The 22,500-nt window shown below is 47.5% G+C and overlaps 1 protein-coding gene across 1 annotated transcript in view; it reads right to left on the bottom strand.

Moving 5' to 3' along the window:
• tiam2b (TIAM Rac1 associated GEF 2b) overlaps nucleotides 1-22,500 on the bottom strand; it is a gene marked incomplete at its 5' end in the record, with an annotated part of 32,611 nt that overhangs the window by 7,123 nt on the left and 2,988 nt on the right. The window contains 13 exons of the mRNA XM_080860362.1: nucleotides 227-415; nucleotides 4,101-4,210; nucleotides 5,659-5,901; nucleotides 6,232-6,321; nucleotides 6,541-6,619; nucleotides 6,984-7,088; nucleotides 8,022-8,189; nucleotides 13,938-14,087; nucleotides 14,379-14,564; nucleotides 16,537-16,761; nucleotides 18,703-18,875; nucleotides 19,103-19,589; nucleotides 21,030-22,333. Of these exons, the coding sequence (XP_080716488.1) occupies nucleotides 227-415; nucleotides 4,101-4,210; nucleotides 5,659-5,901; nucleotides 6,232-6,321; nucleotides 6,541-6,619; nucleotides 6,984-7,088; nucleotides 8,022-8,189; nucleotides 13,938-14,087; nucleotides 14,379-14,564; nucleotides 16,537-16,761; nucleotides 18,703-18,875; nucleotides 19,103-19,589; nucleotides 21,030-22,333 (3,509 nt within the window). The remainder of the gene's footprint in view (nucleotides 1-226; nucleotides 416-4,100; nucleotides 4,211-5,658; nucleotides 5,902-6,231; nucleotides 6,322-6,540; nucleotides 6,620-6,983; nucleotides 7,089-8,021; nucleotides 8,190-13,937; nucleotides 14,088-14,378; nucleotides 14,565-16,536; nucleotides 16,762-18,702; nucleotides 18,876-19,102; nucleotides 19,590-21,029; nucleotides 22,334-22,500) is intronic.

The following is a 22,500-nucleotide window of genomic DNA, read 5'->3' as shown; positions in this document are numbered from 1 at the left end:
CTAAATAATTACGTACACATAATTACGTATTTAACAGGTGCGTTGATCCAAAACAACATACATCAGCAGAAATGACGCTCCAAAATTAACTCGACTATTAATCACAGGATTCACAGTTAACAAATGGAAATTACCTCTCAAAATTATAATCTAACTATAACTGTTATAATCCTGAAAGGACTTCTCTATGTGCGACTGAATGCAAAAAAAACATATCCCATCATACCTTTACATATGACTTTTCCGTGTCCACCAGTTCCTGGATGACCTTGCGGAGCCTCTCTGTGATTGACATGTGGCGGGGACATGGCCTCGGAGGGGCGGGGTCACTGCAGTAAGGGTTCCTGAGGCCCTCAGGCTCCAGTGCAGAGCCCTCTGGGAAGGTCTGGTATAATGTGTTCACATTCTCTGCACTCTGTGACCGACAGGGAGAGAGAGGGCGAGAGAGAGAAAGGGGTAGAGTTAGGGATAGTTTTAAATCAACCTCATATCATCTTGTAAAATGGTTGTATAGCATCCTGCACTAGCACTGGAGGAAGTTTGGCACTGGACACTGGAGTGGACACAGGTAATTTTGACTTGACACAGGTAATTATGACTTGACAGAGGTTATTTGGCACTGGACACAGGTAGTTTAAAGTGGGCGCAGGAAATTATGACTGGACCCAGATCATTTTGAATGGACACAGGTAATTATGACTGGACACAGGTAGTTTGGAGTGAACACAGGTAGTTTGTAGTGTATCGTGTCCATGGTGAATAGGGATGAGTGAGATTAGATCACTGTTGGTAAATAGCTCAGATCAAAGGGTTGCCAGGGCTGGGTGTCATTTAAGCTGGCCTTAATCCCTCCATGAAGTTGGATAAAAACAAAAACTATTCACAGTCGGACAGGGATGTGTGCAGGCATTCACAGGCACACATGCATTTCCATGTGGAGTCTCTCTCTCACTCTCTCTCTTTCTCTCTCTTTCTTTCTCTCTCTCTCTCTCTCTTTCTCTCTCTTTCTTTCTCTCTCTCTCTCTCTCACACACACACACACAAACACAAACACAAACACCCCTCGTAAACTCACACACACACAAACACCTCTCCGTAAACTCACACACACACACACAAGATGCAGAGGGAAAAAGTGCAACTGAGGAGCTAATAGCCACTGTCACGCTCCAATGCATCAGGGCCCAGTCATCACATGCTTTCAGAATTTCAAGTGAGAGCCAATCCACCCTGGGTTATTTCACCTATGCCCACAAATATACTGGATATTACTTTTTTGAAGACACATACTCTCATTAGAATGACATCAAACCTGACATATTTATATTGACAAAAAAACCTTTCCAAAACTGTGAACAAAGGCTATGCAGATTAAGCCAAGGGGAGTTTTTATCTCTGCGCCACCACATGGCCAGGCCTGCTGTGGGAGGTGTGTGTGTGTGTGTGTGTGTGTGTGTGTGTGTGTGTGTACGCAGACTCCCTGGAGAGGCCTTGAGCCATTTATCATCATAATATGTTCTGTCAAGACATAATATAGTGCTGACAAACTGATGAATTCCCTCGGTCAGGAGTATTGTGCTGCATCGAGCTGCAGCTTCTGGAGTCTACAGCAGTAAACGGGAGGCTGGCTATAAACCACTGCTGGATGATGCTAATGATGCTAATGATGCTAATGATGCTAATCCTTGATCACGCATAATGATCCTCGGACGCGGCATCTGGTCATCTTTCTGTTCTAAAAAACAACGTGGTGTCATCAGAGTGTGTGTGTGCTTGCTTGTGTTTGTGTGTTTGTGATTGCATGCGTGTGGGATAAAGAAATGATTGTGGAAGTGGTGGAGTGTTCTGCAGTGAGATCATGGTAATGAGTGGAAAGTATTTTACAACAGTAACGCCAATTACCCAGCAGACACCAAAACAACCAGCCCACTGACTTCAAGAGTAGTAAACACACAAATCCACAGACACATAAACGAGAACTTTGTGAATGCCCCTTACACACACACACACACACACACACACACACACACACACACTCGTACCAGCAGAACGATCCCGTCGGGGGCCTGCTCGCAGACCAAACAGGACGCTATCTCATCCAGCAGCCCGGCTAGCCTTTCCTTCAGCGTCTGTCTGAAAGAGGCCAGGCGGCACGTCTCTGAGAAGTCCTCCCTCAGGTCTTCTCCCCGCTGCAGCCAACGCAACCAGCACATGACCAGAGAGCGCCCCAGCGTCGAACCTCTCCCCCCCCCAAAAAAATCACCAGTAACCGGCACTACATTCCACCAAAACAGCCACAACATGCCACATCCAACCAAGCCACTGAAATCCCTTATGTGTTTTCCCCTACAGCAGTGACTGTACTGAGGGCGTAAGCCAGGATAAGCCGCTCCTTAAGTGGGTCCATCTGCTGACAGGTAGGCTACTGCAGCCCAGGACGTGTCTGGGTGGATGGCAGCAGGACTGAGGGCTGGGAGGGGGGTGGGCTGGGAGAGGGGTGGAGGGAGGTGGGGGGTGGGCTGGGAGTGTGTGGAGGGATTTCCAGTGAAAGTAAAGTCAAGGCTATAAGGCTATGAATTAAAGACTTTAAGTGGTGAAGAGAAAATGATGTTTTTGGTGGTGCGTGCTGCTTTTCAACCATATCCCCCCCCCTCCCACCCCCCCTCCTGTGAGTCGCCTGGCCCGCCGCTCCTCATCGGCTCAGTGGGGATTCATGAGGTGTCCTGCGGGTGGCCACGATGACAGCCACATCTGCTGGCCTTTTTGAAGTCTGAAGCCGATCTGGCTGAATGCGCCCAAGCTACGAGCCAGAAGATTTCTACTGTCAGTGGCAGGAGCCACGAGTGTGTGTGTGTGTGTGTGTGTGTGTGTGTGTGTGGTGTGTGTATGTGTGTGTGTGTGTGTGTGTGTGTGTGGTGTGTGTATGTGTGTGTGTGTGTGTGTGTGTGTGTGTGGTGTGTGTGTGTGTGTGTGTGTGTGTGTCTGTCTCTGTGTGTGTGTGTGTGTGTGTGTGTGTGTGTGTGTGTGTGTGTGTGTGTGTGTGTGTGTGGTGTGTGTGTGTGTGTGTGTGTGTGTGTGTCTGTCTCTGTGTGTGTGTGTGTGTGTGTGTGTGTGTGTGTGTGTGTGTGTGTGTGTGTGTGTGTGGTGTGTGTGTGTGTGTGTGTGTGTGTGTGTGTGTCTGTCTCTGTGTGTGTGTGTGTGTGTGTGTGTGTGTGTGTGTGTGTGTGTGTGTGTGTGTGTGTGTGTGTGTGTGTGTGTGTGTGTGTGTGTGTGGTTTTGGGAAGCACACTCTGGAGCCCGTCCAGGCTGCCTTGCTCACAACGTGACCTCAGAGCGACGCCTGGTAATCCAGCTCTCCTACACACACCTTTACGCCTGCACACGCAAACAGCAAGCTCTGTCACACACACACACACACACACACACACACACACACACACACACACACACACACACACACACACACTCCTGTGCTCTCCCTAGATTGCTGCCAATCACTCCTGAGGATTTGAGTTTGCTTGTATTCCACACAGCCCAGGCTTAGATGAGGTCATTGGAACAAATGAAGGAATATAGAGAAGTGTTCTAAAATTCTCATTTTCCCTTCACTTGAATTACTGGCTTTGTTTGATATGAATGAATTGCTTCCCAGCTCTCTTGTTAAAGGAGTATAAGGTTAATCATCCAGTGTTCCTCATCTTTGCCTGCTCAGACAGTGTTATTATAACACAAAGGCAAATCATCTCAGTGTTTTGACATAGGCCTGGACAGCCCGTCACCTCAGCCTTGCATGTACTCCTGCTGTGTTACCCTCCGTTGACTTGATCAAAGACTCAATGATGAGCTGGCTGCTGGGATTCTGAATGTTAATACATTGTAAACCCGAACAATTACATTTTCATTCCTTCATGTATAATTTTTGAGTTAAGTTCACTTAAAAAAAAAAATATATGTACTCAAATTTTCTTATGTAATCGGTTACATCAAAAGTTTTGAGTTTTCTGAACTTGTTCGGGTTTACAGTGTAGAATAGAGTGGAGTAAGGGTACCGGGGAACTGCAGGGGGGAAAAAACAAGAACACAGAGGAGCTCTGTCTTACCGTCCTGTGAGGCTCAGAATCATCAGAGGGAACATTCTGCAGAGTTCCGTCCTCAGACCCAGATCCTGCTGCCATGGAGCCTTCTGGAACTTCCTGAGCTGGAGGTGAATCTGAGAGTGAAAGAAAAAAATAGAGACAGAGAGAGAGAGAGACAGATGAAAAGAAAGAGAGAAATGATGAGAGATGAGGCGAGAGACAGAACAAGTGAGAGTGAGACAGACAGATAAAGAGAAAGAAAGAGAGAGAGAGAGAGGTTTTAGTGGCAGCTCCTTAGTGTATATAGTGCCAAACACAAAGCAGTTTTACTGAGAGAGGGGGGAACTGAAAATCAAAGAGACAGCGAAAGACCAAATCAAAGAGTGGAGACGTCCCTTGGGGAGGGGAGCTGCTTTAGGCTTGGCTGCCAGTTAACTGTACCTGACTGGTGTCACCCTGCATTGGTCTGATTTTAGTAATAGGCCAGCCTGCAGAGAGGCTGAAATAGCCAGCCTGTCTATCCACACAACCGCTGGCGCGACACCACAGAACACCTCCGCAACATGCCTCTATTACCGTTTGGGTTGGATTCAGACATAACAAATCCAGCCTAGACAAAATGTACAAGTTCAAACGTCCGCTAAACGTATCCAATCTTTTTCAAATATATTGAATTCAATAAATAACTCTTGACTTTCAAAGTGAACATAAATTGTTCTACACCCACACATCTGGAATGTCTGAATAAAATACTCCAACAAAATAAAACCAATCAAATGATTCATCCATATAATCATTATCAAACAAACCAGTGAAGTTCATTTGTGACATACACACAATATTAGCATTAGCAATATTAGTATTTCAGTGAAATCTCTGCAACATCCCCTCAAGCCAAACACCATTTGCAGACAGCCTTCTGCTAGCAGGCACTCTAGGGATCTATAAATACCTGTGTATATTTTCTGGGCTAAAGTGATATGATTGACCCTGCTAAGAGAGGAGCTGACACACACCTCAGCTGTCAGTACAGTTTTCATAGCCACAGCAGCACGGGTGTCATTCCGATGTCATCTCTAACCATGGCTACATGTCCACACCTCATCTACATCAGTGCTTCTAGCCAAGCCCAAAATATCTAGCCTGGTGACACCAGCCTACGTATTTCCGCCTGATTTGATTTCAAGCTCATACGTAACTGATTGAAAGAAATGGAGTCACAGGCTGGTAATGGCCAGGCTACAAAATATCAGGGTGTCAATGACTGAATGAATCTAATGAATGACATTAGCACAGAGCGCCCCCTAATGGTTGGTTGAAATAACAGCAGCTGTCATTACCCAAATCACATTTCACGTTACATTTCGGCAATTGTCTTGCCAAAGTACAATGCAACAGGACGTTTTTTGAGTGGATTTTTTTAAGGATGTGTTAATAAACACAGGTCAGGATTACAAAAAGGGAATTAGAGCTGGGAGCTTTACTGTTTAGAACTGGTATAATTACAAAAGTTAAAATCCTTGTCTTGTTAATGCAGGGTGCATGGTGGGAAATGAAGTCTCTTAGAGTCACGGTGTATTACCTGAAGACCAGGGGGGGAAGTGCTCCATATGGTGGACTTGTTCTGGGGGCGGGACAGGGGGGCGTTGGGACTCGCTGGAGTCGCAGTCAGGCCAGAGGGAGCTCTGGTCATCTAAGATGGCCTCCTCTCGCCAGACCACCAGACTGACGCTCTGCTGACTGAAGTAAGCCTGCATCAGACCCAGGTCCAACGAGGCCACACTCGTCCCGTTCAGAACCAGTATCTCATCCCCAGCTCGCAGACCTGCAGGAGAACGGAGAGAGAGAGAGAGAGAGAGATAGAGAGAGAGAGAGAGAGAGAGAGAGAGAGAGACAGACACATGAATTTACCCCCCAATATTCTCAACATACAATTCATATAAACTACAGACAATTATTCACTCGACAGCTGACAATCCACCATAATAACCCCATGTGATAAACGTTCCACACGTTACACAGCTAACATTATCAACACATATTGAACAAACAACTGAACATCACAGCTAATTAATGTTTTTTTTTTTTACAGGTTTTTACAGTCTTTATTGCAACAATCAGACACATTATAACATGACCATCAACAGACAGATACCTTCTGAGAAAGCCAGGCCCTCTGTGTGCACCTCACTGATGTAAATGTGGCTTCGCCCCAGTCCATCCACATGGCCTGTCACAGCAAAACCTACAGAAAGAAACAGTTTTTCCCATTCATTAGATAAGAAAAGCTGATCAATACATAGTTACATCAGTGCACATAAGCATCAAAATCCCATTCATTAGATAAGAAAAGCTGATCGATAAATAGTTACATCAGTACACCATAAGCATCAAAATCAGTTTTGAATGTGTCCATTTTGATCTTTTGACAGCACCCATGCACTGAGCCTGACCCTTTACTCACCAAAGTCAGAGGAGGGGTCTGCACGGCACAGGTGTCTTGTGAACACACTGAGGGGGAACACCTCCAGCTCCTCATACACCTGAGAGAGAGAGAGAGAGAGAGAGAGAGAGAGAGCAAATAAGTAAATAGGTTAGACCCCATTCTAGTCTAACATAGCCAATCAAATAATAACAATATCTGCTACTATGGCATTCTGTTAGAAAGGTTATAACAAAATCCCATATTGACTTTATTTGCCTGGTCGACTGGCTATCAGTAATACTCTATATCAAGTAATAAAAGATACATTTTTTTAATCCTGTTTTTTGCCAGCTCTCCCACACCAATATGAATCAAATGACAGCACAGGTGACACTGTGAGATTTTAAGCATAATGATATTTGTAAGTTAATTTGTAATCTGTATGGACTTTCTGTCACAGCATTCTGTAGCTCAGGACTCACCAGGTCTTTCAATGCATCAGTGGAGGAGGCTGTGTGAGCCTCCACGTCCTCCCCCACACGCCTCTTCACACGCAGGCCAAACAGGCACGGCTCCAGCTGACGCCCCTGGAAACAAACCAGCGAGGCTACTGGTCAGCTACTTCAAGTGCATACAATTCATCATAATAACAGGGACAGCTGAGACCAGAGCCATTTTCGACTGAGCTAAATACCAGGCAGAAGGGTTTTATTACTTTTATTATGATTTTAATATTTTAAGCCTATCGGAACATCAGGTTCTGATACGATGTTGACCATTATTTTTATTGCTCCTGCTGCTTGCTTTTATTGATTTTATGTAAAGCACTTTGAATTGCAACTCTTGTACGAAATGTGCTATATAAATAAAGTCTTACTTACTGACTTACTTACATTTTGTATTTGCAGTCAAAAGCTACATTAACCATCCACAGGTGTGTAATCAGTGTTTTGAGAGCATAAACTCCCCTCAATGTTTTTATGGGGATCTAATGAATTTCGGAATGAACGGACGTCTTGAGCCAGACGGTGGGACTAATGAGTGTTATTAGCTGGCTCACTGCCTGCGTAAGTACAAAAACAACCCCAGTGCTTGCACCTGAACACTTACACCTGTGGCTCCAACACACAGTGGAGTGGAGTATCACAGCGGAATGAATCGGTTATTACAACCACTAACTCAACCTAGACTAATATAAGTCGAAACTGCTGACAACAGTGCTGCAAAATCTTAAAAACCACAGATTGGGAGTACTCAGTTTCAGACGAGAGGCAAAACCAGAGAGGAAGAACGTATTAATAATTGAGGATTGGAAACCAATTACGCAGCTAGATGAGAAGCCCTTCAGCCACCATGATCTCTCTTTTCACGACTTCCACAACATCTATATTTTAACGGGCCGCGGGAGGGAGGCAGAGCTTTGAGGGGCGGAGTGCTGACCGGCATGGAGGGGGATGCGGAGGCTTTGGTGTTTCCTGGCTGGATGGATGGAGCCTCTGGAGAGCTGACGCAGGACGTACCTTGCAGGCCTGGGAAAGAACGTCGGCCACCAGGGAGTCCTGTTTGATGTTCACGGTGACCACGTGGCCGTCGGGCATGTACACGCACACCAGGCTCTCCAGACTGCTGTCCCATGGGCTGCCTTCAGGGGGCGCAATTGAATGGAGTTTGGCAAAGCTGTCTAGCCTCTGGAGGGGGAGGAAGTCAAAACAAACATATGGAGAGAAAAAAAAAGAGTTGAGGACCTGAAGATAAAAAGTTTCACTTCATAGAAAGTAATATGATGTAATGTAATAAAATCAAGACAGCATTAAAGACATTATTGATTATAGTCAGAGTTTCATAATAATATGAATTATGGTTAATAATAGCAATATGGTTCTCTTAAAAAAAGTTTAAATAATTCTATATGGTCATGGTTGTACAGAATTATACAGCTGCAGTACCTCATTGCTAAATATATGCTAAATGGGAGATTCATAAGTGTATTCATGCTCTATAGGGTAAATTAACACATCCTCCCCTATCTTTCCAAGGCAGCAAAGGATGAGGATCGTAGTTAAGTGACAAAGGAATCATGGTGAAATACCATGCTCTCCAAAACACACTGACACACACACAGACACAGACACCTGCACACAGACACAGACACACAAACACGCACACAGACAACAGACACAGACACACCCACACCCACACCCACACACCCACGCATACACACACACACACACACACACACACACACACACACACACACACACACACACACACACACACACACACACACCCACACACCCACGCATACACACACACAAACACACACACACACACACACACAAACACACACACACACACACACACACACACACACACACACACACACACACACACACACACACACACACACACACATTCATTAGACACCTCCCTTGCATGCTGTCCACAGACCTGCCTGTTTGTTCTGTGCAGTGTCAACATACCAGCAGGTTGTTGTGACAGCTGTGCAAGTCCTGCCCCGTGCACACAGCCAGTAATACCCCCATCCCCGCTCCACCCCGACCCCTCTCTCTCTCTCCTCCCTCCCACCCCTGGCCTTGCTCTCGAGGGGCTGGAGAGGTCTGGAGAGGCCTGCTGACAACAGAACAATGACCCCATGGCGGTGAGTGGCCACGGAGACACGCTAGAGTGGAGTGGGGGATGGCCGTCAAACAGGATTTGCTCTCAAACTTTTTGGGGAAAGTTTGAATGGTTGTGTGCCGCTGGGCAGACTCAGAGACAAAAGCAAAATGGCCAGTGGAGGCAAGCAGGTGTGAGATGTTTTGTCAGTCGGATTTCATCTTTTAATCCGCCCATTCATGGCAGGATTTAAACTCTCTGTGATTGTAAAAAAAATAGCTCCGTGAAAATATCTCCCTCTGAAAGCTATTAAGACTTTACTGAAAACGTGCTGCGATGACATACGGAGCCATAAACACAGCATACACACACACACCCACCCCACACACACACACATCCAACCATGTTCTCCGCTTCCACCCAATTGGAAGATCCACTCAAATTGGTACCAGACACACCGTAAGAGGATGGAGGAACGACTATGGCTGTGCTGTAAAGGCCTAAAATAGAGCTGAGATGACTTGGCAAAAATGACTCACAAAAATGTGCCGCAAATACCCACAGCAAACATACTGACACACGAAGAGTCACCGAAAAAATCTGTCCTAAAAACAGCCCTCCTTCGCTCTATCTTTGCATCGTAATTAGAAAGGATGTGCCCAAGCCGCCCGCGTTTGATACTATTCTGATCCAGATCGGCGCAGAAATAAAGCTGGTGGTTCCATAGGAAATAATAAGAGGTTTGCTGATGGCTGAAATTACAGGTTAGAGGGAGCTGGCAGAGACAGCCGCCCTAATCAGAGTGTGGTGTGGCGGGAGTCTCCCCGAGTCTCCTCCTCTCGCCCCCAGACGCCTGTCTGTCCGGAGCGAGGCGCAGACCAGACGCCCCTCAACCCCTCCACACACACACACACACACACAAACACACACACACACACACACACTCACACACACACAGAGAGGTCTGTGACCACCACAGAGGATCCCTCCATCTCCACATCGCGAATGTATGTGCATATGATCTGATCTCTCTTTAAAGGGGGGGAAAAACATGGTGGTTGGGTTTGGACACAGACTCACTGCAGTCAGTTGCATTATATCATTTAACACACAATTATTACCAAAGGAACTTGCTTGGGCAGACTGAATATTTTGTCAGTATGTGTGGTCCATGGAAACAGCCTGGCATAATGCACTGTTGTTCTGCCTCTAAAGATATGCATGCACAACAAGAAAGTCGACGGCCAAAGGGCTAAACTAAGTTTTTATAAATAGTGGAAAACTGGTCCAGGAACAGCAGCACTCTCATTGGCTTGACAGGCTCTGGCTCTGAGACAAATATAAACTGTTCTGGGTCCTTTGTCCTTTCCACAGAAGGTCTGATGTACGATGACAGTTGCGATGCAATTCTTTTGGGAAACGTAAGCTTAAATGCCAGAAGTAAATGAACCAACAACTAAAAGTTGTGTTTGCACAGAGATCAGTATTTTCATTACAAGTTGAGCGGAGCCAAATTGCAGGGACAACTGTGCCAAATGACAATGGAGAAACTCTTTTCTCTTTTGTGATTGGCTCAGTCATTATTCAGTGCTGGCCATTGTGCGTCTGTTTTTTTGTATATCAAGAGACGTATGAGGCAGATCTGTTTTAAAAGCTTAATCTGGGAAGTTTGAATGGTAAACAACGATAATACACTGCCCAAACGATATCTTCGTATTCTCTCATTGTAACAAGTAGTACAATCTCAATAAATTCCATGGTTAAATAAGGTTGTTATCTGGAGAACTAGCAAGTTGGCGGCGAGCCCACATAGGATTAGAAATGGCTTACATTACAGTAGTGTTAGCAAGGATTCTGCCTTTTGGTGTCTTTTTAGACTAAAGCAAGTGTTCTCTTTGTGGGCTCATGCTATACATACCTCAATACATGTATGGCACCTGGCACCTAAACGGTGGAAAAAGGCAGCCTTTATCCCTTACTTAAAGAAACACCCTCAAGCGAGTAGACTCTGTACAGAAGCGCAAACCCAGTCTGTGCTTTGTCAACAGGCTAAACTGAGCGAAGCCATGCTGCCAGTCGTGTGGAAAAACGGCACAAGTGGATATCAGCCGATGGATGAGCGAAAAAATGTTCGGAGAGACACCTGTATTTTTTCCTTTTCGCTTTTGTTTTAGCACAGACCAGGAGAGAGTGGGGGAAGGGGGAATGGGGTTTGGGAGTTTGGACACTGATTCATCTCATCTCGCCATAACTGCACTCTGGAAGCAATCAGACTAATCCCCTTTCAACTTAAAAAACCAGAGACGGTGGGGCTGGCAAGGGCCAGCAGAGTGCCCCCCCCCCCCCCCCCCATCCTCTCCCAGCCAACAGTATGAGATTTAGCGGACTGTGGGTTTACACAAACCATCTGTTTGTCCCTGCAGGGTCCGTTTGCCAGCTTGCAACAATTAACCACATGTGGCTTATGGTAATTCCCGGCTCAATCTTGGCTCTATTAGGGGTCCTTTCGGTGCGATTGCACACTCTAACGACTGATTGCTGCCAGGGTTGGAGTGCTGAGCAATCTCCTCGTCTCTGATCCACGCGTTCACATGATTCATCCGGGAGGCACGTGCGGAGGCTTTAGCTTTAGGAAAACTCAGCAGATTTGACTTTTCCCGTAGGCCCTGGAGCGGGAGGGAAATCCACGGCTTGTGTTTTTGCCATCATCGTTTGGCTGCTGTGCCCCTGTTGGGCTGCTGACGATGACCCATTTGGGGACCCATGGTGAGAGTCGTGTTTATGACTTCCCCGACACCTCTCAACGTCTCTGATGAGCACGGGAGAGGGTGAGCATGCGGGTTCACCGCAGCTGGCCTCTCTGGTGACTCAGACACAGAAACACAACAAACGGCCTGTGGGAACGGTCTTCTGGGTAGAGGGTCTCACATGTGTGTGTGTGTGTGTGTGTGTGTGTGTGTGTGTGTGTGTGCCTGTGGGAAGTCTTCTGGGTAGAGGGTCTCACATGGAACACATCAGGCATGTACTGGTATGGAACATACCGTAACCTACACTACAGTGCAGTTTCATGTTATCATACTAACTGACATTGCAGCGAAAAATATATATGTTATAGTTCTAATACTTTGACCTTGTGGTTTTTGCTGTCTGCCTTTCACAGTTCATCTGCTAAGCATGACAATCTGGTGCACACTCATAAGGGTTCATAAAAACGACTGCAACCTGCAATTATAGGAGGTGTGAGCTCTGGCACTAAATGCGATGTTCTAACACAGGCTTTATGCGCTCATCTCCCAGACCGCCTGAAGAATGGAAGGGAGGCGTCCTCCTCGCGTGCCAAAAATAGAGCCTCTTGGCCCGGGCATTAATCAACGTGCAGACAGTCAGCACACACACAGCAGTGTGGAGTACACAGGATTCGTACAGCAGTGACACAAAGACATCCCTCACTGGATACCAATGTTTGGAATACCGCTCAGCGTTCATGCAAGATGGCTTTCCAATCCCCTAAACCCCCCCCCCCCCACCCCACACACACACACACACACACACACACACACACACACACACACACACACACACACACACACACACACACTCCTCTGGCTAAATATAAAAACACAGCCGCTAATTCCTTCGGCAAGGAATAAAAAACACAGCAGCTAATTTTCAGGTCACGGGCCATGGAGTGCTCTGAAAGGCATTCCAGGGAGCAGCTCTTTTACAAAGGTATTTATCAAACACAGCGGCTGGAGCTCCAAACAGAGGGGCCACAGAGGACGAGCCGTGCCATCGGGGGTCCAGAGGTCTCCTGTTAAAGACTGTTTACGCCAGCGATAAAAGGAGAGGGAGAGAGAGAGAGAGAGAGAGAGAGAGAAGGATAGAGAGAGAGAGGGAGAAAGAGAGAGAGAGAGAGAGAGAGGGAGAGAGAGAGAGAGAGGGAGAGAGAGAGAGAGACAGAGAGAGAGAGAGAGAGAGAGAGAGAGAGTCAGAGTCAGTCAGGAGACAGTGAACCACATCAGACTTTAGCTGATGGCTGTGTCCAGAGGTCTCCTGTTAAAGACTGATTACGCCAGCGATAAAAGGAGAAGAGAGAGAGAGAGAGAGAGAGAGAGAGAGAGAGAGAGAGAGAGAGAGAGAGAGAGAGAGAGTCTGCCAAAGCCAGCAGCTCTCACTCCCCACCTTTCACCAAAAAGCGATCAGACCAAATCTGTACGGTTTGAAATCAGATTTCACCCACAAACAAAGGCCCATGCTGTTTTATGATTTACCCACAGAAACATTCCAGTTGACCAATCAAAACACTAGTCATGATAATCATTCTTTTATGCGTCTGAGTTCATATTTTCAAGCGTTCCTGCACGTGTATCCTCTACTCCACTGCTGAGTAGAGGGGCTGTTTTCTGCTGTCAGGTGAAATGTTTGCCTGAGGCTGTGTGTGTGTGTGTGTGTGTGTGTATGTGTGTTTCCTGCTGCCCAGACCAGCTTGGACTGGTGACTGACTGCTGCATGTGTGTGAAGGAAGTCTCCTGGGCCCATACAGGAGCCCAAGACTGTTTCTGCTGGTTCTTAATACATGTATGTATGTATACATGCATATGTGTGTGTGTGTGTGTGTGTGTGAGTATGTGTGTTTCTGTGTATGTATACATGCATACATGTGTGTGTGTATGTATGCTCTCCACTGCTTCTCAGTTTCGTGGTGGTTTCGTTACAACTGTAGGTCTATTATGTGTGCCTGTACACACACACATTTAAATATGTGTGTGTGTGTGTGTGTGTGTGTGTGTGTGTGTGTGTGTGTGTGTGTGTGTCCGTACCTGCACGGAGGTCTGTTTCTGGTCCCGACCGGTGCGCTTGGTCAGGTTGTCCAGGCCCTTCAGCGAGGTGAAGAGGCCTCTCTTGTTCCTGGTCCTGCTGGACACAGATCGGCTCCGCCGCCGTAGGGTAGCTTCATCACGAGTGCATATCTGAGCACACACACACACACACAGACACACACACACACACACACACAGACACACACAGACACACACACACACACACACACACACACACATACACACACACACACACACACACACACACATACCTGATGTTCAGAAGCATCCTATTTTCAACCCATGGCAATCAAATTAGCGCTAAATGTACCACAGGAGACTATGGTCTTAACTAGATACAAACTTAGCTGGGGATCTCTGCAATGAAGAAAGAGGCTCTGATGCGCTCACACACACAGACAGGCTGGGTAAGTAACTCACCAAGGCGTGGAAGGAGGACACGGAGAAGATCCCGAGGCGGCTCAGCACCGTCTTGGATGGGCGGCTGGCCACGGCCAGGAGGCTCTTGGGATTGGGGAGCTCGCTGCCCTGCAGGCTGGCCAGGTAGCAGCGCATGCGGAACAGGTCCATGTTGAACTTCTCCAGGTTCTGTTCCCACTGCTGGATCTGAGATCAAACAACCATAGAGGAAACCATTTGACTATTTAGTGTAATATAATTTTGAAAATTAAAACAAACAATCCTACAAATAGCTCCCCCTGTGTACATGTTCTCCCTATGTGTATTGTTATTGTTTTTGCATTTATTGTGATTTTTGTATTTATTGTGATTCATGTATGTATGAAAGTTAAGCTACTGGATGACCTTAATTTCCCTCGGGATCAATAAAGTATCCATCTATCTATCTATCTATCTAATCACAAAACTGGTGTGTATTCAGGTTTTACTGGTTACTCTAGGCCAGCTGACTGACTTAAGACAACAAGGATCATTTCTGAGTTCTAGTCTGCACCTCTAGGCCTCAGGAGACTGAAATGACTGCATATTCTCACAGGATTATCCCTAATACTTAAGCCAGTGGGCTACTGGCCCGTGCACGAGGTCAAGCTCTCCTGTCCCCTGCACTTTGCCTTGCTGTTGAACTAGGCAGTGCTGGATAAATGATAGTAAACACACACAGTGTTACTCCTACAGGTCTGACTGCCAGACACATAAATCTGGACTTAAGGAATCAGCTATGGTTCCTCACAGTGCGTCTCTGCAGATGTTTATATAACATGACCGTCTTGGGGTCAGCTGAATAAGAACAACTTCATTACATCAATATGTGAGCGTATCTGATGGAAAACAGCCTCTGATCACCATAAGGGGGATGTGAACGCCGTCTTTAATGTGCGGAGCACATGTGGCAATACAGAGATTAGAATGGCAATGATTGTAAAAGGTTTATTTACAAGGAGTATCTATGTCATATTACCCTGAGAATGACCTGTCTGATAAAGATCTCATAACAAACCAATTCCATTACTGCTCTCTTACATAACAGGGTCTGATAGAACCAGACAGGAGGAGTGAAAACTATGTCCTCTGTGTAATCCTTTCCCACCCCTCGTCTTTCGCTCTTATGGCTGATGTGAATTAGTCTATAATGAGTGCAGCTCATGGCCTAATGCAGGAGGGAGGCTCGGCCTGAGGCCCGGCTCTGCACGGCCACTCTGGTGTCAGTTACACGGGCCTCATCAAAGGACATCAAAGTGGGCCTGGAGCCCAGAGGAATGAAAGCCATCGAAGAGGAGAAACCCCTGACAATCTGGTTTGATCTCCACCCCCACTGACCGATCCCCAGCCTTTGACAAGAACTGGATGTTAACTGCAGTGACCGGGTATTCCGGTAAAGCTGCCCCTTAAGTGATGGCCTAGCAGGAGCCTGCTGTTGATAAGCCACTTGGGTATCGCCGCTGTCAACACATCTGAGTCTTGGAGTGCCGGCTAATCTAGGTTTCCCGTAAAACAATGAGCTCTTTGATGACAAATACGAGTTGGGGGGGACGGGGGACGGACTAATGATCGACACATTAGTGAGAATATGGACGATACTAATGGCTGTGGGTTTGAGAGCAAGTTTGAAAACGTTGACAAGGGTAATTTGTAAGTATATTTAGCCATGCTGTTGACACTACGTCTCAGGGTTGCTATGAGCAGGTATAGGGGCCGGAGCAGGAGGTTGGGGTGCAGGTGGATGTCTCTGGGGCCAGACGGGATTGTAGTGGTCTGGTTTCAATTCCCTCAAAGACATAAATCACTTAATTGGCCAATTTGACTTAACCACTTGTTGAATGCTTCAGTCAAGAACGGGTCCTTCATCTCGTGATGCCTACACAGACACACATGCATGGACGTTTACACACACACACACACACACACGCACACACACACATCCACACACACACACACACACACACACACATCCACACACACACACACAGCCACACACACACATCCACACACACACACACACACACACATACACACAAACACACACACACACACACACACACACACACACACACACACACACACACACACACACACACACACACACACACACACACACACACACACACACAGGCTCTCTCACCTGGCTCTCAATGGCCTTCCTGTTCTTCTGGTCACTAATGACGGACAGCTGTAGCTCGGCCATCTTCTTCATCTTGCCGTCCATGTCAATCTTCTGCAGGAGAGTGCGTGTCTGGCTGCGGAGGAGGCGCACCGTATCCTCTTTGCCCTGCCGCTTGGCACACAGGGAGGCGCTGGCGGAGTGCATGGCCGTCACCCAGTTCTCCAGATCTGTTTGGTTGGCAGCCTGGCACAGGGAGAGAGCAGGAAAAGGATGAGAGTGGAGAGTAAGGAGCTTACTTCATTTGCCCAAAATGAGGATTCAAGAAAGAAATCTTCCGGCCCTGAGTAAATGTTTCCTCTTTTGGAATTTGTTTTTAAGGCTAAAATCTTTTTTTAGCCCTAGACATAAAGCTTATGTCGCATGATGGCTGAGCCATCAGCCAAGCCCCAACAATACCAATGTAGTGCATACAATAACACACATACTCTCTGTACCGTACAGTACACTTCTTTGAGTAAATAAGTCTGGTAAACACATATTTTAAGAGACTGTGAGGATTCAGGAGAGAGACAGTTATACCGCTAACTTGTTTTTCAGGATTTTTGGCGCCTAGCCCGATTTCATGGTACAATTTCATCATCCTAGTCCAACTTCAAACCACACAAGTGGGACGTGTGGTTTCCTCTTGGCTCACAGCTCTGAGCAGAATCAACAAGTCTGTGTTCAAGAACTTTTCAAGAGGAGAACATCTACATTTTAAACAGAGTTCCATTACTGTCTTTTTCTAAAAAGCTGGGGACCAGGTGAGATCACTCCTGGAGATTCAGGGCTTGTTGAGTAGCCAGGTTTATTTGGACATTCATCTTTTTTCTTCAAACACACACACAGACAGAGACACAGACACAGACACAGACACAGACACAGACACAGACACAGACACACACACACAGACACAGACACACAGACACAGACACAGACACAGACACAGACACAGACACAGACACAGACACACACACACACACACACACACACAGAAAGAGACTCATCACCCTCAGGCACACCCCTGACTACACACACATACAAACTCACACGGTCAGAACAACACTGCAAATGTTCTCCGTTTCCATGGCGATGGTCAGTGGAGAAGCCAACAATGTGATTTGTGTGCCGACGTAAACACCACGTAAGTGAATCAGAGGAGGCTAAAATGGTTATTTTTGGGCTCATCAAATGGTGTGAGGAACAAGTAACAGCATAAAACAGGGCCCCTCTCTTCTCCAAAACATTAAAGACCGAGACGGCATTGCCTCCAGCCAACAAACACAGGAGCACTCTCCATGCAGCTGGGCGGACTGGAGCCACACATTTCGCTCGTCTGACGGCGGTGGTTTTGGTGACTGCACTGAGGTCGCGAAGCTGGGAATGAGCGAAGGACAAGTGGGAGGCCAACGCTGTTATTATCGAACGCAATTGCGACACATAAAGCCATAATGCCAGCCTGTTCCATACCCCCCCCCCCCATGGACAGCAAACAAAAGGACTTCTGACCCTAAATGAGTTTAAGAAAATAAAGATAAACAAAGCCAGACGAGATTGGCTCTTCAGAATTGGCATTTGGCATTGAATGGGCATTCTGTCGCAGACTAACAGTATTCCTAACAACTACAGATGAGGGCCGCGAGGCCGCGAGGAGTGGCCACAATGAAATGAAATGTCAGAGTCAATCACAGGAAATGAGAGCCCTTTCCTCCTATATTAAGGTCGGAACGATCATGGCATATATGAAGTAATATAAGACCACGACAGGAACTCGTGCTCGGCCTAATCACCACACGTGCCAAGGAGTGGGTACATACCTGAGGTGAAGGTCAATTAGGGACACTGTTTGAGCCAAAGACACTGGTGCCAAGGCACTAGTGAGTCAGTCGTGAAATATTTGGGAATAAGCTCTGGGGCTGTTCTGTTCATTCAGGGTGCACTTTACCACACCCTCTCAATCCACCAACACATCGAACTACGAGCCAAGAATGCAGTTAACGGCAAACTTCCCCTTTCACCGCAGTCGCTTCTGATTACATGTTAACATGCCTTCATGAGTCACAGAACATTGTCAACAACGGTGGCATTGATGGCGTGGAACCATGCGAGGCACTCAACAGCGCCGAGGTGAAGAGCCAAACAAACCTGGAAGAGGTAGACGTCTCCATAGGCATTGCTCAGGCAGAAGACGTTCTCTTTCTTGGGGTGTTCAGGGACGGCCTGCACGATGCTGTCCTCTGCCAGCAGGGCGTAGCACGGGGAGAGGTCCTGCTCAGAGGACGTCTTCCCATAAGTCTCATAGAAGAGCAACATACATCCTAAGGGAGGGGAGAGAGTGGGAGAGGATTTTTAATCAGTCCCTCCAGGATCTTGTGAGGGTTTGTTAAGTTTGTTAAGTGTCTGAATTTGCTGTGGGAATTGTCAAAAACGTTTTTTTATAATGTCTAATGTTACTCCATTTTTACTACTGTTATATAAATCGTCGCAAATTCATTTTTGAACTTTTATGTTATTGCTAACATGCTTATAGCCCAAATCACTGTACCTTTGAGGGTGACCCAGTATTGCCTCCACTTGCGTCTGGTCACCAGCTCCAACTTGCGATCCTTGTGTAGTGTGAGGAGGGGTTTGAAGGACAGCCACCCGGCCCTCCTCACCACCCCCTGCTCCTTCTCAAACATCAGGTCCAGCTGTTCCAGAGAGCCCAGGGAGCTGCCGCTGCTCTCCCCCTGATCTCCCTCCTCCCGGTCGGCCTCTCCCTCGGACGTCTGGGCCCCATCTGCCAATATCCCGCAGCTGCTGCCCGTCTCCAGCTCCTGCATGAAGTTCTCGTAGATGTTCTGCCTCAGCACGCTGCTCTGGACCTGCTGCTGCTGGCTGTGGAGGCCCAGGGACGAGCCGAACCCGGAGCCTGTGAGGGGCTGCTGCTGGGGGGCCACGCTGAGGCCCCAGTAGGAGGCGCTGGTCTGGGGGTCTGCTGCTGTCAGGCTGTTGGGCCTGAAGGTCTCCGTAGGCTCGTTTGAGCTGGGGTCCTTAGGGGTGAGGGGAGAAGGGAGACATGAGGAGGTGCTAAAGAGTGGAGCTAGCTTTCACACGTGACTGTTTAGCATTGGCACCCTGGTACTAAACAGTGTGTGTGTGTGTGTGTGTGTGTGTGTGTGTGTGTGTGTGTGTGTGTGTGTGTGTGTGTGTGTGTGTCTGTGTGTGTGTGTGTGTGGCACCCTGGTACTAAACAGAGGTGAGGTGTTGCTAACAGACTGTTAGCATACATGAGCAGCCCATATAGGAGACTGTGGAATTACAAACACCTGGAGTTTTTGGGGACACCTTGTGAATGTGGCTAATCCACTAATTAGTCCTGTTCTTGCTCTCCACATATTTCTGGCTCACACAGTGTCTGGTTCACACAAAGGTTAATCATAATCATCATGTGCCTTGAACAATTTTTACAAGTATGCATTTAATCTCCTTCCATGAATTTGTCTCCATTAAAATAAGGCTCCACTGAGGTCTAACATATTTTTCTTTTGCTATGAAAAGGACGCTTACCTGCTCTACATCAGTGCTTCTCAACTGTTTCTCAACTGGTGGGCGGTGGAATTATTCTGAATTATTCGTAGAGTGTCTGTGTTCCTTCAGAACTCTAATGACTGATATATATGCATTACTTATATATAACAACAGCTTTGAAACGGGAAAAGCTGAGTCCTGGTGGTTCTAACGCCTTAATCACAAAGGCAAAAGGGAGCTCTAAGTTCTGCATGAGAGGCAGATGCATAGGCTACTGTATGATAATCTAAACAGTCGGCTGGAGTAGTACTGTATCGTGAGCAGGGAGCTTTCTACAGGGATGCCACTGGTGGGCTAGTTGAATCTTTGTGTTAGAATTTATAAATGTGTTTCTTGTATTTTTGGTAAGCACAGAGATTAGCTATGTTGAATTCAGTTTTGCATGAGGGGAAGCAATCAAAATGTGTATTTGTATTATAAGCTAATTTGATGAATATAAGGTGAAGTCTGAATAATTAAGTTTGGCAAATGATGAAGCAAATAGCCCTCAGATAACTCGACAGTGTGGTTAAAAAAAACTAAACTATTAAAAAATCTATCTGATGTTAGGCTAATGTGCCATGAATGCAGGGGTAAAGGTAGGCCCAATATTTATGTTTAGATTTTTACGTTTATTTTATGGTTTTTCGCAACTAGTGATGATGAAGTGTACGTCACCACCTTCTCATCATTGCTTTCTTTTTTAAAGAAAGTTTGCTAAACATATAAGGAATGCCTCTAGCTTCATCAGCTAACTCAAAACATGTTTTGCATTTTGCTTTTGCGTAACAGGGCCTGTTGATGCTCTAAGGCCATGAAAGCTAAACGTGGGATAACCTGTTTTGAGTCGACCCACATAGAGTACAATCCTCCTGCAGCTGTAGTCACACTCAAACCCAAACTACCCAGAAGCCCTCTCTCACCTGCAGCCGCCTCTTCTTCCTGCTCAGGCTCCCTGTCCAGTCACTGAGCCTCCTGATGCGGCTCTTCAGCGAGTCCTTCCTGGCGTTGCCCCCGACGACGGCGGGTGCAGTCTTGCGGCACGGGAGGGTTAGTGAGGAGTACTGTGTCCCGGTGGGCTCTCCTGAACACTCCTGCATGCTGACCGAGTCTAAGGCAGAGGCCATGGAGACCCGATGATGGGGGAGAGGCACCTGAAACTGTGCAGGAAGGGTGGAGGCCGGTAGGGGGAAGGGGTTGCTCAGGCTCGGAGTGCTGTAGTGCCCGGACAGGGACACCCGCGGAGGCGAAACAATCCTCTCCAGCTCCCGCTGGTCGGCCTGCAGCCCCACCAGCGAGTCCCCGATCCCGCTGTCCTCGGTGCGGCCGGACGAGCAGGTGTTGTAGCCGTTACTGAGGTAGCCCCGGCTGCCGTACTGGTTGATGTGGAGACGCGGGTTGAAGCCACTGGCGCCGCTGGAGGTGGAGCATGTGGTGTCGTGGCGGCGGCTGTTGTCATGGCGACGAGTGGAGGTGGAGAAGGTGGTGAAGCCGCCGCTGCTGCTGTGGTGGTTGTCGGCTGTCTGGTTGTTGGGGTGGAAGACGTGGTCGCTCAGCTCCCCGGCGGCGCCGCCCCAGGGCGAGTCGTACCAGGAGCCCTCGGAACTCAGCGAGCTGCCGTTGCTAGTGCGCAGCCGAGAGTCGGTCTGGGCGTTAGGCCGAGGCGTCACCCCCCCCGAGGCGTCTTCCTCCTCCTCCTCCTCGTTGTCTTCTCGGTTCTGCTGTCGCCGAGTGTTGGTGAACTCCACGCGCAGGCTGCCGTCCTGACTGAAGAGCACTTTGGGGCTGCTCCTGCTTGGCAGCGGATCCGATGATGCCGCCTCAGTCCTCTCCTCCGAAGCCTGCAGTCCGCCCCTCTCCCCTACTCCGACCTGGCTGCTGTACGTGGAGTAGCAGCTGTCCCACCCACCCCTCTCACACTGCTGCGGAGAGGAGGGTCGCTGCGCCTCGCTAGCGCCCCCTTTGGCGGCTTTGGTCACATAGTCGTAGTGGCGCGAGAGGTAAGGCTGGCTGCTCTTGTGAGGGGTGAGGCCGCCGTTCCTGCCCCTGCCGCTGGTCTTGTAGCTGTTGCCCACCTCTGTGCCTCTCCACCAGCTGTGTGGGGAGAGAGGCTGCTCTTTGGAGGAGTGCAGTTTCAGAGAGCAGGGTCGGGGCTTCCCTGGCAGGATAAAGCTGCTGTACTGGCTGTCTAGCTGCTGTACTGGCTGTCTGTGTTTCCCATTCTGATCTATACACAAGACACAGGGCGGAGAGGTGCATGAATATTATGTACAAAATCAAACAGAATACATTTTATATATATATATATAAAAAAAATTCAATTTAAAATCATACTCAACATAAAAAAATGTTTAATAAAAAAAGTTCTTTTCTATATTACCAGCAACAACTCCT

Source organism: Sprattus sprattus (assembly GCF_963457725.1).
Source record: "Sprattus sprattus genome assembly, chromosome: 2".
Classification (NCBI taxonomy): Eukaryota; Metazoa; Chordata; class Actinopteri; order Clupeiformes; family Clupeidae; genus Sprattus; species Sprattus sprattus.
The sequence above is the reverse complement of the archived record's forward strand: the minus strand, read 5'-3'. Positions and strand labels throughout refer to the sequence as shown.